General features: G+C 39.3%; 1 protein-coding gene across 1 annotated transcript in view; it reads right to left on the bottom strand.

Annotated features, from left to right (window-relative positions):
- NKAIN3 (Na+/K+ transporting ATPase interacting 3) overlaps positions 1-15,196 on the bottom strand; it is a 199,536-nt gene that overhangs the window by 13,167 nt on the left and 171,173 nt on the right. The window contains exon 6 of the mRNA XM_014939593.1: positions 6,827-6,887. Coding sequence (XP_014795079.1) covers positions 6,827-6,887 — 61 coding nt within the window. The remainder of the gene's footprint in view (positions 1-6,826; positions 6,888-15,196) is intronic.

The following is a 15,196-nucleotide window of genomic DNA, read 5'->3' as shown; positions in this document are numbered from 1 at the left end:
AAAAAATGCAAAATATACAAATACATGTACATCTATATGTATATACGTATCTGTCTACACACACATATATACATGCGAATCAAGCCTAACAGGTAAAAATTGGCCAAAATATGACATAATACTGTTGGGACACATTTCTCTGTTTAGAGAAATGCTAGTAATTTCTGCAAATAATACACAAAAAATACTTTGCTATCCATACAGGTATTTCTAAATACTTCACCTGTACTCCTGAAGCCTCATTTAAACCATTATACATATGTGTGCATTTCTACAGTCAGAATCCAAAATCGTGGATGGAAGCTGGTGATTGCAGCTCTGTACCTTTTGGTATCTGAGAGCTCACACAATTCATTGGCATAAATGAGATCTTAAAAAATACTAACTTTAACGGTAAAGATTAGAAGTTGTGAAGATTGGCGAGTTAAACTGTCTGTATGGAAATAACCATTAGTGACTTTCACTTCTTTCCGGTTTAGGTTGTACTCTCTCTAAATTGAATCATAGAATCATAAAATCACAGGATGGTTTGGGTTGGAAGGGAACTTAAAGATCATGGAGTTCCAACCCCCCTGCCATGGGCAGGGACACCTCCCACCAGACCAGGTTGCTCCAAGCCCCATCCAGCCTGGCCTTCAACACCTGCAGGGACAGAGCATCCACAGCTTCTCTGGGCAACCTGTTCCAGTGCCTCACCACCCTCACAGGAAAGAATTTCTTCGTAAGATCTAGTCTAAATCTCTCCACTTTCAGTTTAAAACCTTTACCCCTCATCTTATGGCTCCACTCCCTGATCAAGAGTCCCTCCCCATCTCTCCTGCAGGCCCTTTTGGCACTGGAATTGGCTATAAGATCTCACTGGAGCCATGAGAAAGTGGAATTAGTTTACATGTCATTTAGGTGAAGCCATTTTCTCACACTTTGTCTGCACCCTACCTGGATAAACCTTACATGTTGCATTCCACATTAAACGTGTGGTACTTTCAGACATAGAACTTCTGTTGCAGCTAGAAACCTTCCACAGCCAAGACTTCCCTTATCATATGCAGTGCACTATCTATTATTTAAAGACAATCTCTCAGCTAGAACAAGGTGTTCTGTAACAGTCCATGGAGATTATAACTGGAAATGAAGTCTATTTTGTACATTTTGCTAGTAGAATGTAAAAGCAGAGGGTGGCAAGGCTATATCTTTTTTTGAGTTGTTTTCCTGTGAGGGATTACTCATCTATAGTTCTTAACCAGAAAAAAGGAAGGAAGAATCATGCCTCCACTGCGTTTTTTTGCTATTGACTTAACTAGGATCAAGGTTTCTTCTAATGTTTAGTATTTATATTACATAACTGCTTTTATTTTACACCACCTGAGAGGATTTACCATCGTCTGTGTGTGTTATATCTAATGTTTCCATAGGAATGAGAGCAAGCAGGCAATGTATGATAACAATGTGAAAAAAGAAAAGGAAACAAAAACAAAAGAAAAATTGTAATAGTGTGTAGTGGTAATTTAAATCATATAACATCCCTGCTATATTTCTTCCTTCATTAAATACTTCAGAATTTATTTTATTAGCTCAGTGTAGGAGTGAGCATGCATTTTCAGTTAATTCACTCATTAAGGCTGATGATAAATACAAGGACATCAATGGGATGTTAGGACCGCATAATGTTGTTAGAATAACAGGTTTATCCTTTATATTTCTAGTAAGGGGGAAAGTAGAGTCAGGTATAAATGGGATAGTAAATAGCTGGGTCTGCATGCAATCAAGCAACGCCAGCTGGACAGACTTCTGAAGTCTACAGCAACTGGATTGTGATATTTGTCTCCATTAAATGTTTGGTGGGATTGGCCTGTGCCACAGCTGAACCGAGGGAGCCTCCTGGATATTCCTGGTGCTACTTCTCATTACACTTCAACCTCTCTTTTGGTTCATGATGGGCATCTGCAAGGGGATGAGAACAGCTGCCTGGAACAAGCTACCCTGAAACACGGGCAGAACCTCAGTGTGAGGAGCAGCAGGACCACTGATCATCAGCCAGATGTTTTATGGCATTAGCTGGGCTCCCTGGCTTTCTGGATGTCACAAACCACGATTGAGAACACCTGTGTTAGACCACTCATGTCCGCAGGAGTCCACGCCTGTTTATTTTTATACAACCATTCAGTTGACTGAACACTTACAGAATAGATTTTGGTTATGGATCCAATATAATTGGTTAAAATTCTGTGCCTAGAGATACATATAGTCTATGCCTGGAGGAAATAACTCATTCTGTGGTTTTACCAAAACTGGTATATCAAAATACTGGGGTTTGGGGTTGCTCATCCCAGATGAACAGAAAGATGTAGATTGCTTTTCAAGCCTTCCAAAAATGCTGATAATCACTGCCATTTTACAGAAATGCCAAAGCCAGGAGAATGCTCTCAACCTGGCAGCTGTAGCACTGTTTCAGTGCCAGGCAGTAAAACTTATTATAATTTTAAAACTCTGTGTCAAGCATATTCATCCGTTGGTCAGTAACAACCCATTTTGTTTCAATATCTGAAGTCATTATGGTCTAAAGGTGAGAGCAGCAAGTGCTAAAGCCCAGGGATGATCTGTGCTGTTGGACACTGTTGGGAAAGTTTCATAAGTTTCATAAGGCCTCATTTTCAGTGAGGTAATTTAGGATAGTCATTGTCTGGGGATGTTTGGTTCTTGTAATGCCCAACAGAAACATAGTGCAGGGTCCTCCTTCTTGGTCATCTTTTATATTAACCTTTTTATGGCAAAAATTCTCTTTTCTAGAAGATAAATGAATTCACCACATGGGAAATTGCAATTGATGTAAAGATATTAGTAGTGTATTCCCCAAAACTGCTTAGTTAAGGAAACTTGTATATTTATATATAAAGGTAATCCCATAAACAAACATCTATTGGTCTGTTGCTAATCTAAGCTATTGCCAGATCTTAATTCCTTTTGCACAAAATAACATATTTATAAGAAATTTATCACTGCTGGACCTACTGTGTAACTAGAAATATTAAATTCTACATGAAGAAAGAAATCTTTCTCTTGTTTGGTTCCTGCAAACAGATGCACAATGGGGTGTATAAACGTAACGTCATATGTCAGGTAAGGCAATACATTAGTTTTTCAACAATGGTAATAATGTATCTTGCTTTACTTAATATTTGTCTAATGATGGCATATGGAGGTTCCTATTGATACCATAGTATGGGGAAACTCTTTATTTTTTAAAACAGATTCATGTCCCTCTCTGTTCTGAAAGAACAGCTGAGCTCTGAATAAAAAAAAAAAAAAAATAAAAATTTAATTATTTTTTTATTTATTTAGGGGATAAGTCTTTCCTTCATGGTGAATGGAAGCCTTTTCCTTTGTTTTGCTCATGCAAAAAAGAGGATTGAGCTTCCTTGGACTCACCTTTTGATGTTTCAGTCTTGTTTTTATAATAAATGCTGAAATCACAATTGTACGTTTCTAGCAAATCTTCCCCTCTGATTTAACTTCTTTTTTTTCCTTATGCAATTTGTATTCAACTCAGCCTCCACTCCACCAATTCACATACAGTACAGCATTATCATTTCTGATAAATGCCAATGTCATATTCATGAACTAGTATTTAGCAACAATACTACTATCAACTGCTTCTCAAAGAAAGTCCAGAAACTATTTAGAAATTTAATAATGACTTTAACAATGCATTTTGCCTAGTCTCCACACTCAGCTTTATTAAAACCATTCACTACCTCTGACAAGGTAGCAACAAGCTTCTGAGTTCATTTTTAGGAGAAAATGATTCACAAACAGGATAGCGACAGGCTTTTATGATTACAGATTTCACATATTCTGCTCCTTCAGAAAGGCTTATATAGATTGATAGATCTACAAAGAAAGAAATGAAAAAATGAAGGGAAGAGATATAAATAGACTTTTTCATTAGGATGAATGATGGAAGGTATTAACCCCACTACAGCAGTGTGCCTTTTACAAGTCTTTTTCATTCCTTTTGACCTACTATCATCTTCCTTCTAAGTAAAAGTTAACTACAGTCTGAAACGCAGGTAACGTGAGCAATATCTGGAAATAAATGTTTCCTCAAGCATTATTACTGTTCAGAAAAGTGTCCATCAGCTGAAATGTCAGGCTCAAAATCCATTTAAGCACTGCACAGAGGCTAAACAGGCAGCTATTATTAATTTTTAAGTCTGCCTGACGGGTTTCAGACCAAGAACTGGGGTTAACTTGATGCACTGAATATTGCAGAGTATATTTAATCAGGTAGGCTCTGACTCTCAGATAACCAAGGATTTATTCTGTGCAAACTTCTGCAAAAATAGGATAGAATAGCTGCATCTAAAAAGCAGATTGGCCTTGGATGCCAAAGACAGACCCTGCCCCAACTCTTCCTAAGTAGACACATCTTCTAAGTGAACAAGACCATTAACTTGGCAATAACCCACTTGCGAGGCCTTGAATACAAACCACATATACTCTTCAGCAGGTGACTCCATTTTCCAAGAACATGTTGTATTTTTCGGTGGGAGTTTTGTCTTTCTTTCATGCATGCATTTTGTATTTTACACAGATGTGTGAAGCATGCTATAAAGGACTACACAAATCCAACACTAATATGGCATATTTATGTCAAAAGTGAAGAGTCTGTCTTCCCAGGTACAGCTATAGCTGTGTATGCATGTGCCTGTGCAAGTACACACTGTTACTCCTTTAAAGGCACTGTAGTTTGTGTCTTCCTTATCAGTCTGCTGACCTTCCTAATCATTTAATGAAGCCTCCCTGTTCCAGGAATTTTGTTAGTAATTGTCTCAAATGAAGCTTCCAGATATCTGTATGAAGTCCTAGCTACCATCATGACTCACCACAGACACACGGAAATGACAGCTGTCTCTGGATTTCACTGACTAAAGACTCTGTTTATACATCCTAAATTATAGGCCCGTCTCCTTGCCACACTGTCTTCTGCTGTCATCCTGTGTTACTGGTTCCTGACTGACTGGAAGCTCTGGTCTTTCTAAGGGACCATTGTCTGGGCTTTTCCTCCACCTCAACGCCTATATTTCAGACCTTATAATCCCTTCCAATCTCTCTACAGGAGAGATGGGGAGGGACTCTTGATCAGGGAGTGGAACGACAGGACAGGTTAACACTTTTAAACTGAAAGAGGGTAGATCTAGGTTAGATCTTAGGAAGAAATTCTTTGCTGTGAGGGTGGTGAGACACTGGAAGAGGTTGCCCAGAGAAGCTGTGGCTGCTCCATCCCTGGAGGGGTTCAAGGCCAGGATGGATGGGGCTTGGAGCAACCTGGTCTGGTGGGAGGTGTCCCTGCCCAGGGCAGGGGGGTGGGAACTCTATGGTCTTTAAGGTCCCTTCCAACCTGGACCATCCTACGATTCTATGTTGCTTCTCCAAGTGTTCACACTTCCCCTTTGCAGCACCAGTCTTTGTCCAGGCTCCTTCCACCCTTTCACAGTACACGATGTGCACAACATGCTTATGACTCCTTCCCACTCAGCTTTATCTGAGAATCTCTTTGACATATTTTCTTCTTATTAGAAACCTAAATGGCAGTGTTAAAATAGAATTGACATTAATGTCTCTTGCATTATGATGGAGAACTGAACATGGTACAGTTTGTGGCAACAGAAAAGTATTTTGTTTATGGTCCTTCATACTGTTTCCAATCAAAAAGACTGTTTTCCCATCAGAGCCATGAATCACTTGAATTATGTTTTCAATAAGATTTTCCAGATATTATCAAATGCTTCCCTACAAACCAAATTAATTTTTTCTACTATATTCATTTCACCCACTAGTGCTATTCTGAGAAGAAACAAAAAAATCTATGTTAAGATTTATGAATAAAAGTTTATGAATAAATATTTGGCAGTGCATTATTTATCCTATAGACATAAAGTGTTATTGACATTTGTTCCTTTTCCTAGAGGTAGATATTTTACTACTTAATTCCTCATATATGAGAGGAAGTAACAGACATGATCACATCTTCTCCCTTTTTTAAATAGACTTGTTCCTGTATTTGCTCATCTTTGTTCATCCAATATCATTCCAGTCTCACTACTTCTTTAACCAATCCCTTTGTTAGTCATGTGGCTATGGTGAGCTCGTTAGGTGATTCTCACAATGTCTTTTCACACAGCATCCCACCAAAATGTTCAACGAATTCAGATTTTTCCAATGCCCATTTAATGGCTTTCGATAAATGCTTTTTGGAAGGTGTTCACAGTTTCAAACCTTTTCAACAATATGGTTATGTATAAAAGGATTTTCTTGAAAAAGGCAGGCTAAGAACATGGGGTCAGCATTTCAGATGCATGATCTCGTTACTTGAAAGTGTCGACGAGGTCTACTTAACTATTGATCACAGTGATATTGTACACTGTAAATAACTTGACCTGTCATCTGCATTAACTTTACGGCTGATAAAACTGCCATTTGGAAAAAGAGACTAAATAGTTTCAGGAGCTTTGATTCAAATTTAAATGTACATACATAAAAACCTATGTACATACACAACACAGACAGCACTCTTTTCAGCAGTATGACCAGCTCATGCAAGTGGTTCACAGATCCTTATGAACAAGTTCAGTAAGTACAATTCTGATACCTAAATAAGCTGGTAGCACCTAAATAAATATGTGTTTGAGCAAAACTGGTTGTGTACATGAATGTCAGATTCTGCTATTTTTCAAACTTTGTTCTTCATCTTGGGAGTTAATGTAAGACTAAGTCTCACCCCAGGTTCTGTGGCTCCAGAGATGGAGAGGTGTGTATCAGTACTTACAGCTGTCCTCTTCCTCCATGAAAATACTGATCACGTAACAGGCGTACACAAATCCAATCAGCTGCATGAAAGAAGAGAGAAAGCAATCATTAGAACACATTGAACAGTTAAGCTTTTTGTACAACACTATATAAATACAGGTATCACAGCTATATTCCATTTCCTGAATTCAGATGTAAATGTCAGCACAAGTGGTCACAACCAGCTAAATTAAAGAGATTTTCTCTCTTTGTTCATATTGTATTACATTTTAAAATCATTTCCTAGCCCCCCTGAGATGAGTACTGATGAACACTACTATTGAGTAATACTGGATGAAAACACTTGGACCTTGATGTTCAGCTATTACTTACACTCCTGTGCTTGTTCAGTACCTCTGTTCTCACATGAACAGCCCCCCCCAAGCACCTAATTGGGTATTAAAAAGGTGACATATTTATTAACTGCTACAGAATTAAGTCATAGTAAAATTTGTATGGAAACCACAAGAGATGTCTTTTTGTGTTGCATAAACTGTCCCAGTGAAGAAATGCTTGGCAAAAGCTTAATTTAATATGTGAAAACGGTAAAGTTGGGTTATGATTCATCAGCATCAGGAAACACCTTATCAGAAGAGCTATCGTAAATCACATTAATCATGCCAGAAATGAGCAAACTCATTTCCCCAAAGGACAACACCAGCAAAATCATGTCATTATTTTAACAGTAGCTCCCACAAAAACATCCTCCTCAACCCAGATCTGTGTCACTTGTGCCACTGAGAGGAAAGGATTAAGATCTTTAGGATCAGGGAATGGAAACTCCTCTCATTTGCTTTCCATATAGACAAAATGTTTTCTTATGACTGCCACCAAAGAAGAAGAAAATCCCACTGGGCAAGGAAACCTATTAAACTCCTCTGCCCAGGCATGCCCATGCTTGAGAAAATACTGTTTGTGCAGCTGTACAAAATTCATGGTATCTGAAAGCCTTGAAAAGACTGTTCATGAGAGATTTCTAAAATAACCCAGAGATTAGTTTTAAGAAAACTCCTTCTTTTCTGGTCCATTCAAAAAAATCTAATTAAAATAGTTCGTCTAAGGATGTCACGGATCAGCCATCTGAAAAAGAGGTAATTTAATAGTATCTAGACAGGTATAAGCTCCTTCAGAGGCACAGAAATCATTCCAACCTGCTTTCTGGTTGGACTGCACGAGGAGCTTTACAAGCAGCTCCAAGAGCCTCTCCGCAGACAAAAGCTTGTCCACACAAGGGAATTCAGGGAAGTTAAGATGAATTAACTAAAGCTGTGAAATCAATGCACATAAGATAAAGTACATTAAATCCCTGTGTGGCCTTTCCCATTCAGAAATAAAGTGGCCTTAGTTCACTGTAGCTTAATCCTCCTCCAAGGGATTAATCTTCCCCATGGAGAATTAAGCTACCGTACACCAAAGCTGAGTTACTTGTGAATGGGAGCTGTCTCAGCGCTGCCGCGCAGTCCTGTTGGACCTTCCTCTCCAGGGCATTCACCTACAGTGTTTCAGGAAAGTGAGTTTAATCCAACTTTCCTCTTGCTCTGAGCAGGCTGCAGTGCTGGCAGCTTCCTTGTCTTTCTTTTTTGGGTCCAGTTTCCTGGGGTGGCGTTGACACAGCCTCTATCAGGTGGACGCTACTTTGTTGAACTGATGCTCGTGGCCATCTAAGTGCAAACCAGCTCTAGAGAAGGTGCTCACTGGAGATGGTTAGGACCACGCTGTGCCTGGGCTACCAAGCCCTGTGGTGCCCAATATCGTGATGGCTGCAGCTGGAGGGGACTCAGAGCCATGGTGGGGCTGGTCGGCTCAGAGCAAGCCCATGTTTGCCTGCCATAAACAGTGAGTGTGGGTAGGAGTCCAGCCTCCAGCTATTAATGAAAATGAGATCTTATGGTTCTGCAGCCCTGCACCTCTAGGGCCATCACTGGCTTACAGAATCCTTGAGATATTAAGCACATTTTTTCCCTAAACTTCACAGTTTAGAGCACCTTTCAGGCATGACAACTGAAGCAGTGTGATATAAAGGCTTCCAAGGGATCAAAAAAACAATTGTACTTGAGATACATTGCTTGTGCCACCTGGAGGTTACATATAGATTAAATAATTACTGCATTAAGTACCACACAACTACCAGAAAAGAGATGACTTTTCATGAGGGAATGTCATCTCTTTATTTACAGTATTTCCTGTCGACCGTTCCTGTTGTGCAGTTTGACTGTGTAAGTCACTTGGTTTTGTTTCCTTTTCCTAAGCATGACTGGAATATTTGAAGAGTAAAACTGCTGCATAAATAATGAAGATGATACAAATGAATTGTAGTAGAGCTTGTGGGTTAAATGTTTATGAAAAAAGATCAAATATTTAGAATTATTTACCATTTTCCAATCAGGTATTTCTTTCTTTTTTCTTCTTTAGTATTCTGTACTAAATTAACTTCACTTTTATAAATGCAATTCCTTCTTTATATATGCATGTGTACTCCTTATCCACACATATTGTATAAAATATCTATCCATGAGGGCTTCCAGCAAATTTCTCACACATCTAAGATGTTGGACAGGTGGATAAAGTCCAGAAAGAGACTTCCACTCTAATGTGTAACAAACCACCTGACACAAAGAAGAATGCAAGAGGGAAAAGTACTCTAAAAGGCCTTCCTACCCACCGTATCCCAAGAATAGCTTTCTGTAATTAAATGGCAGAATGCACATTTCTTAAAGGATAAAGCAACAGAGGAAAAAGAGCCCTTTAGCATCAATTGTCAGGTATTGCTGTTCAGAGGTGGACAGCAGTGTTTGGCTTGTAACTAACAAACTGGTAATTATAGTTGGCTAACTGTTATCTATAGTACAATTCACATAAAGTGATAAAGTGGGAATATACCCTTCTGCAGATGAGACTTGTTTCCAGATCCCTAAACAGAGTTATAGCTACCACAGTGTGAATATTTTTATAAATGAATTAATTAAAACCTCTTCTTTTGCTTTATTGATGGACACACTAATAAAATATTTATTCCAACAAATTACTTTTGCTATCTTGATTAACCCAGCTGTTGTTTAATTAATAACATTACGTTCATGTGAGCCCATCTAGCCATCATGTTAATTGCCAATTTGCAGTGAGCTGACTGATGTGTACTGTCCAGTTTCTTGGTATTGGAAACATTGGCTATTGGCCTGGCACCAAGTGATAGCCTTAAACGTGTGTTCTCTGATAACTAAAGAAACTGTGATGCAAATGAGCTGGAAGATACCTAGTTTTCTCATCTTGGGTTTCAGTAACCCTTCAAAGGGAGCAATGAAGTGGTTGGAACAGGATGTCCAAAAGGTCAAAGGTCATTAGCACTGGAATTATAAATGGGAACCTCTGGCTTGATCTAGAGAGCAATTTAGATGCCAAAGTGGGCTTGTCTTGACAATGTTGAACTTCAAGGCATGGAAAACTTCTGGGATCCCTGTACTCTACAGGGGACTTGCCTGCAGATCCTAGTCTAGTAAACTGTTTCAAAAGACACTTGTCAGTGCTATTCTGCAGAAAATCAAGTGGGAAACTGTGGGAAGAGACTATTGTCCCCTTCTTTCATCCAGCTACACAGTGGTCAAAGTACACATCTTCTCTAGAGAGAATAAGCAATACACAAAATACTCAGATATTTCATGGAATCACAGAATGGCAAGAATGGCTTGGGTTGGAAGGGACCTTAAAGATCATCTTGTCCAAGGCCCCTGCCACGGATAAGGACATCTTTCACTAGATCAGATTGCTCAAAGCTCCATCCAAACTGGCCTTGAATACTTTGAGGGATGGGACGTCTGCAATTGCTCTGGGCAACCCGTTCCAGTATCCCACCACCCTCATCATAAAAAATTTCTTCCTTATGTCCAATCTAAAGATACCCTCTTTCAGTTTAAAACTGTTGCCTCTTGTCCTCTCACTACAGAAGATGGTAAAAAGCCTTCTCTTTCTCTCTTATAAGCCCGCTTTATATATTGAAAGGCCACAATAAGGTCTACCCAGAGTTAAATAACCCCAGTTTTCTCAGTTCTCTGTTAATTCTCACAGTCCTCTTCTGCACCTGTTCAAACATATGCCTATCTTTCTTGTGCTGAAGTCCCCTGAGCTGGATGTGGTACTCTAGATGGAGTCTCACAATGGGTTGGAAGGGACCTTAAAGATCATCTTGTCCAAGGCCCCTGCCACGGATAAGGACATCTTTCACTAGATCAGATTGCTCAAAGCTCCATCCAAACTGGCCTTGAATACTTTGAGGGATGGGACGTCTGCAATTGCTCTGGGCAACCCGTTCCAGTATCCCACCACCCTCATCATAAAAAATTTCTTCCTTATGTCCAATCTAAAGATACCCTCTTTCAGTTTAAAACTGTTGCCTCTTGTCCTCTCACTACAGAAGATGGTAAAAAGCCTTCTCTTTCTCTCTTATAAGCCCGCTTTATATATTGAAAGGCCACAATAAGGTCTACCCAGAGTTAAATAACCCCAGTTTTCTCAGTTCTCTGTTAATTCTCACAGTCCTCTTCTGCACCTGTTCAAACATATGCCTATCTTTCTTGTGCTGAAGTCCCCTGAGCTGGATGTGGTACTCTAGATGGAGTCTCACAAGAGAAGGGCAGAATCACCTCCCTTGACCTGCTGGCCACACTTCTTGTGTTGCAGCCCAGGATATGGTTGGTTTTCTGGGTTGCGAGTGCACATTTCTGGCCCATGTGCAGTTTTTCATCCACCAGGATCCCCAGGTCCTTCTCCAGAGGGTTGCTCTCAATTCATTCCTCCCCTAGGACCTTGCACTTGGCATTGTTGAGCTTCATGAGGTTCTCATAGGCCGCACTTGGCATTGTTGAACTTCATGAGGTTCTCATAGGACCAATCTTCGAGCCTGCCAAGGTCCCTCTGGGTAGCGTCTGTTCCCTCAAGTATATCAACTGCACCACTCAGCCTGGTGTCATCAGCAAACTTGCTGAGGGTGCACTCCATCCCACTGTGTCATTAATGGAGATATGAAATAGCAGTCCAAGGCCCCTGCCACGGATAAGGACATCTTTCACTAGATCAGATTGCTCAAAGCTCCATCCAAACTGGCCTTGAATACTTTGAGGGATGGGACGTCTGCAATTGCTCTGGGCAACCCGTTCCAGTATCCCACCACCCTCATCATAAAAAATTTCTTCCTTATGTCCAATCTAAAGATACCCTCTTTCAGTTTAAAACTGTTGCCTCTTGTCCTCTCACTACAGAAGATGGTAAAAAGCCTTCTCTTTCTCTCTTATAAGCCCGCTTTATATATTGAAAGGCCACAATAAGGTCTACCCAGAGTTAAATAACCCCAGTTTTCTCAGTTCTCTGTTAATTCTCACAGTCCTCTTCTGCACCTGTTCAAACATATGCCTATCTTTCTTGTGCTGAAGTCCCCTGAGCTGGATGTGGTACTCTAGATGGAGTCTCACAAGAGAAGGGCAGAATCACCTCCCTTGACCTGCTGGCCACACTTCTTGTGTTGCAGCCCAGGATATGGTTGGTTTTCTGGGTTGCGAGTGCACATTTCTGGCCCATGTGCAGTTTTTCATCCACCAGGATCCCCAGGTCCTTCTCCAGAGGGTTGCTCTCAATTCATTCCTCCCCTAGGACCTTGCACTTGGCATTGTTGAGCTTCATGAGGTTCTCATAGGCCCAATCTTCGAGCCTGCCAAGGTCCCTCTGGGTAGCATCTGTTCCCTCAAGTGTATCAACTGCACCACTCAGCTTGGTGTCATCAGCAAACTTGTTGAGGGTGCACTCCATCCCACTGTGTCATTAATGGAGATATGAAATAGCATTGGTCCCAGTATGGACCCCTGAGGGACACCACTTCTTACTGTTTTCCATTTGGATTTTAAGCCATAACTCTTAGGATGCAGCCACCTGGTATTTTAAGAACCACCAGTATTTTTGTAACAAACCCCTTATTTCTACAATGACCAGCTGTTAAATATTGCTCACATTCTCCAAATCATAGCGATGAACAGGCTTGTCGGGGGGGGAAACTATTGCCACCTACACTAAGCTGGCAGAGACTTCAGTGTGGATTGCACAGAGGGATTTCTTCTTAGTGGAACATGGGTACATTTATACGATGGCCTATTATCAAGGCTTTTGATGTATAATTTATTTTCTGCTGATAGCCTTAGGGAGAAATGAAGTAGTCGTCTCTGTTATTTTTCTCCTGTGCAGTATAGTCTCTAGAGGACCTAAATGCTTTACTCTAACTAAAATCTCTAGGCTTAAGCTATGGACATCTGCATGAAATATAAATGCCTAGTTTAATAGAAGTGAAATTAGATTATGTAATTGTCCATCATTAAACTGTAAGAAACTATGAAAACATGTAAGAAATTAAAAAACTAATCATCTGAGGAAATATATGCTGTGCCGTGTAATTGCTTTAATAAATGAATATTGCTAGAATATATCCTATTAAAAAGAAGAACCAAACTGAGTGTAAAATGTATATTTACTTGCAAATTACTGTATTTTAATAGTTCCCACTTATTGTGGATTAACCTTTCCTTAGGAAAACAAGGACAAATGCAAAATAAAATTAGAAGTGATTATTTAAATCAAGGCTATTGTCTGCAGACTGAAATATTTTTTGATTAAAATTGATGATTTAGATAATTTTGATTTAAACCTCTCTGCTTGGCTTTGTCATCATCATCTGTGGCCTTTAAATACACTCTCACTGTACGTGATTACTTTCTTATCTATTTGCTTCACATACTACAGTTCCATGGGTTCAAAGGAGATATGAGTATATACTGGGTATTTAAGATAACATGAGGCAGTGCCGTAGGCTATCAGGTTAATCTTGAAGATCAGGTGTACAATAGGACACTTATCACTGTTAAGTTACCGTCCAGAGTTTTGCAGAGATGTTATTATAACAAGTTAGGACTGTCCAAGTAATCTAAATAAACGCTCAGTAGGCCTGGCTCCCAGAGATTGTGTACGAAATTATAGGCAAACCAAATCTAGAAGATTCATCAAATAAAAAAAAATAAGACAACTGTCCTTCACGTCCTTCCTACCCAATCCCCCCAGATTGTCATCTCACTGAATATGGCTTTTTATTGACTTCTTTTTGCTGAGGACAGCTGAAGAACTTTACTTCCCATCTATCTCTGTAGTAATTCAGAAGTGCAACTTAGAGAACACAACTCCTGTTTCCTGCAAGATGTTTCACTATTACTCAATTTCCCACAAAGATTGAGGGAGTATGAAAGGAGAAGGAACTTTTAAAATTTAATGTTTATGTATAAAAAATGTGTAGGATACAAAGCTTGGCAAAACATCTTTAACTTATAAAATGGAAACTGTGTAGCGACAGTGAATTTACTGAGTAAGAAGATAAAAATGCATTAAATTACAAACCATCCCAACTATTACTATCTCCTGACTAGCATTTTCAGAAGAGCTAACAAATTTTGAGGAAAAGGTGAAAAATGAGTGGTTCATCTTCTTAGCAACCTACCTGCCACTATCATTTTTAATACTCTGCAAAGAGGACTGTAAAGCCTTTTTCTTCCATTAAAGACTAGAAAAGCATTAAATCAGAATGGGAGATACATAAGAGAAACAGGATATTATCCCAGGATCTGTGTGTTTGCACGAGTCAGCAATATAGAAATATGACTAAGATTATCAGGTGCAAAGAAATTATAACTCCATGTATTTCAAGACAATGACAAAGGAACCAGGATCAAGAGTAAGAGTAGTATAATCATAATAACCATTCAATTCACTATAACTGCATGACTATGTAATATATGCTATTGTATGTAGTTATCCAATTATATGACTGCATATAAGTATGCACTATAACTGCTTGATTATATGTATTTGATTGGAAATATGTTGTAATACTATGTAATTATAGTCAATTTTAAAACCCAATGCAATTTTTTGAATAAAAGTTGAGACAGTCTCAAAGGTATATTCTCATTTTCTAGAACTAAAGGATGAAACGCAGCATTTTAGAGTGGAAGCAATAGGAGCCTCAACCTTAAAGTACTTACAAATCTGAAACCATAAAAGCAAACAAACAACTGCAAAAACGTGCAGAAAAAATAGCAGGACATGGTAGCAGCAATGTGTGAAATACTCTACTTTGTCCAAGCATTATTTTTTTTCCCTTTCCTTCATCTTCCTAAAATCTCTTGGATTTGACTTGAATAAAATTCAGGTTTTAGGGGCATCATCTACCAATTTCATCAGCACAACCCAGAGCTGGTCTGGTCCAACTGTGCTATTTAGAACTGGAGTGGAGAGATCCCAGAGGCTACAACTCTGATCGGCCTTA

The sequence above is a fragment of the Calidris pugnax genome, unplaced genomic scaffold (assembly GCF_001431845.1).
Source record: "Calidris pugnax isolate Ruff unplaced genomic scaffold, ASM143184v1 scaffold5, whole genome shotgun sequence".
In the NCBI taxonomy this organism is placed as follows: domain Eukaryota; kingdom Metazoa; phylum Chordata; class Aves; order Charadriiformes; family Scolopacidae; genus Calidris; species Calidris pugnax.
Note: the sequence above shows the minus strand (reverse complement) of the source record. Positions and strands in the feature narration are given on the sequence as shown.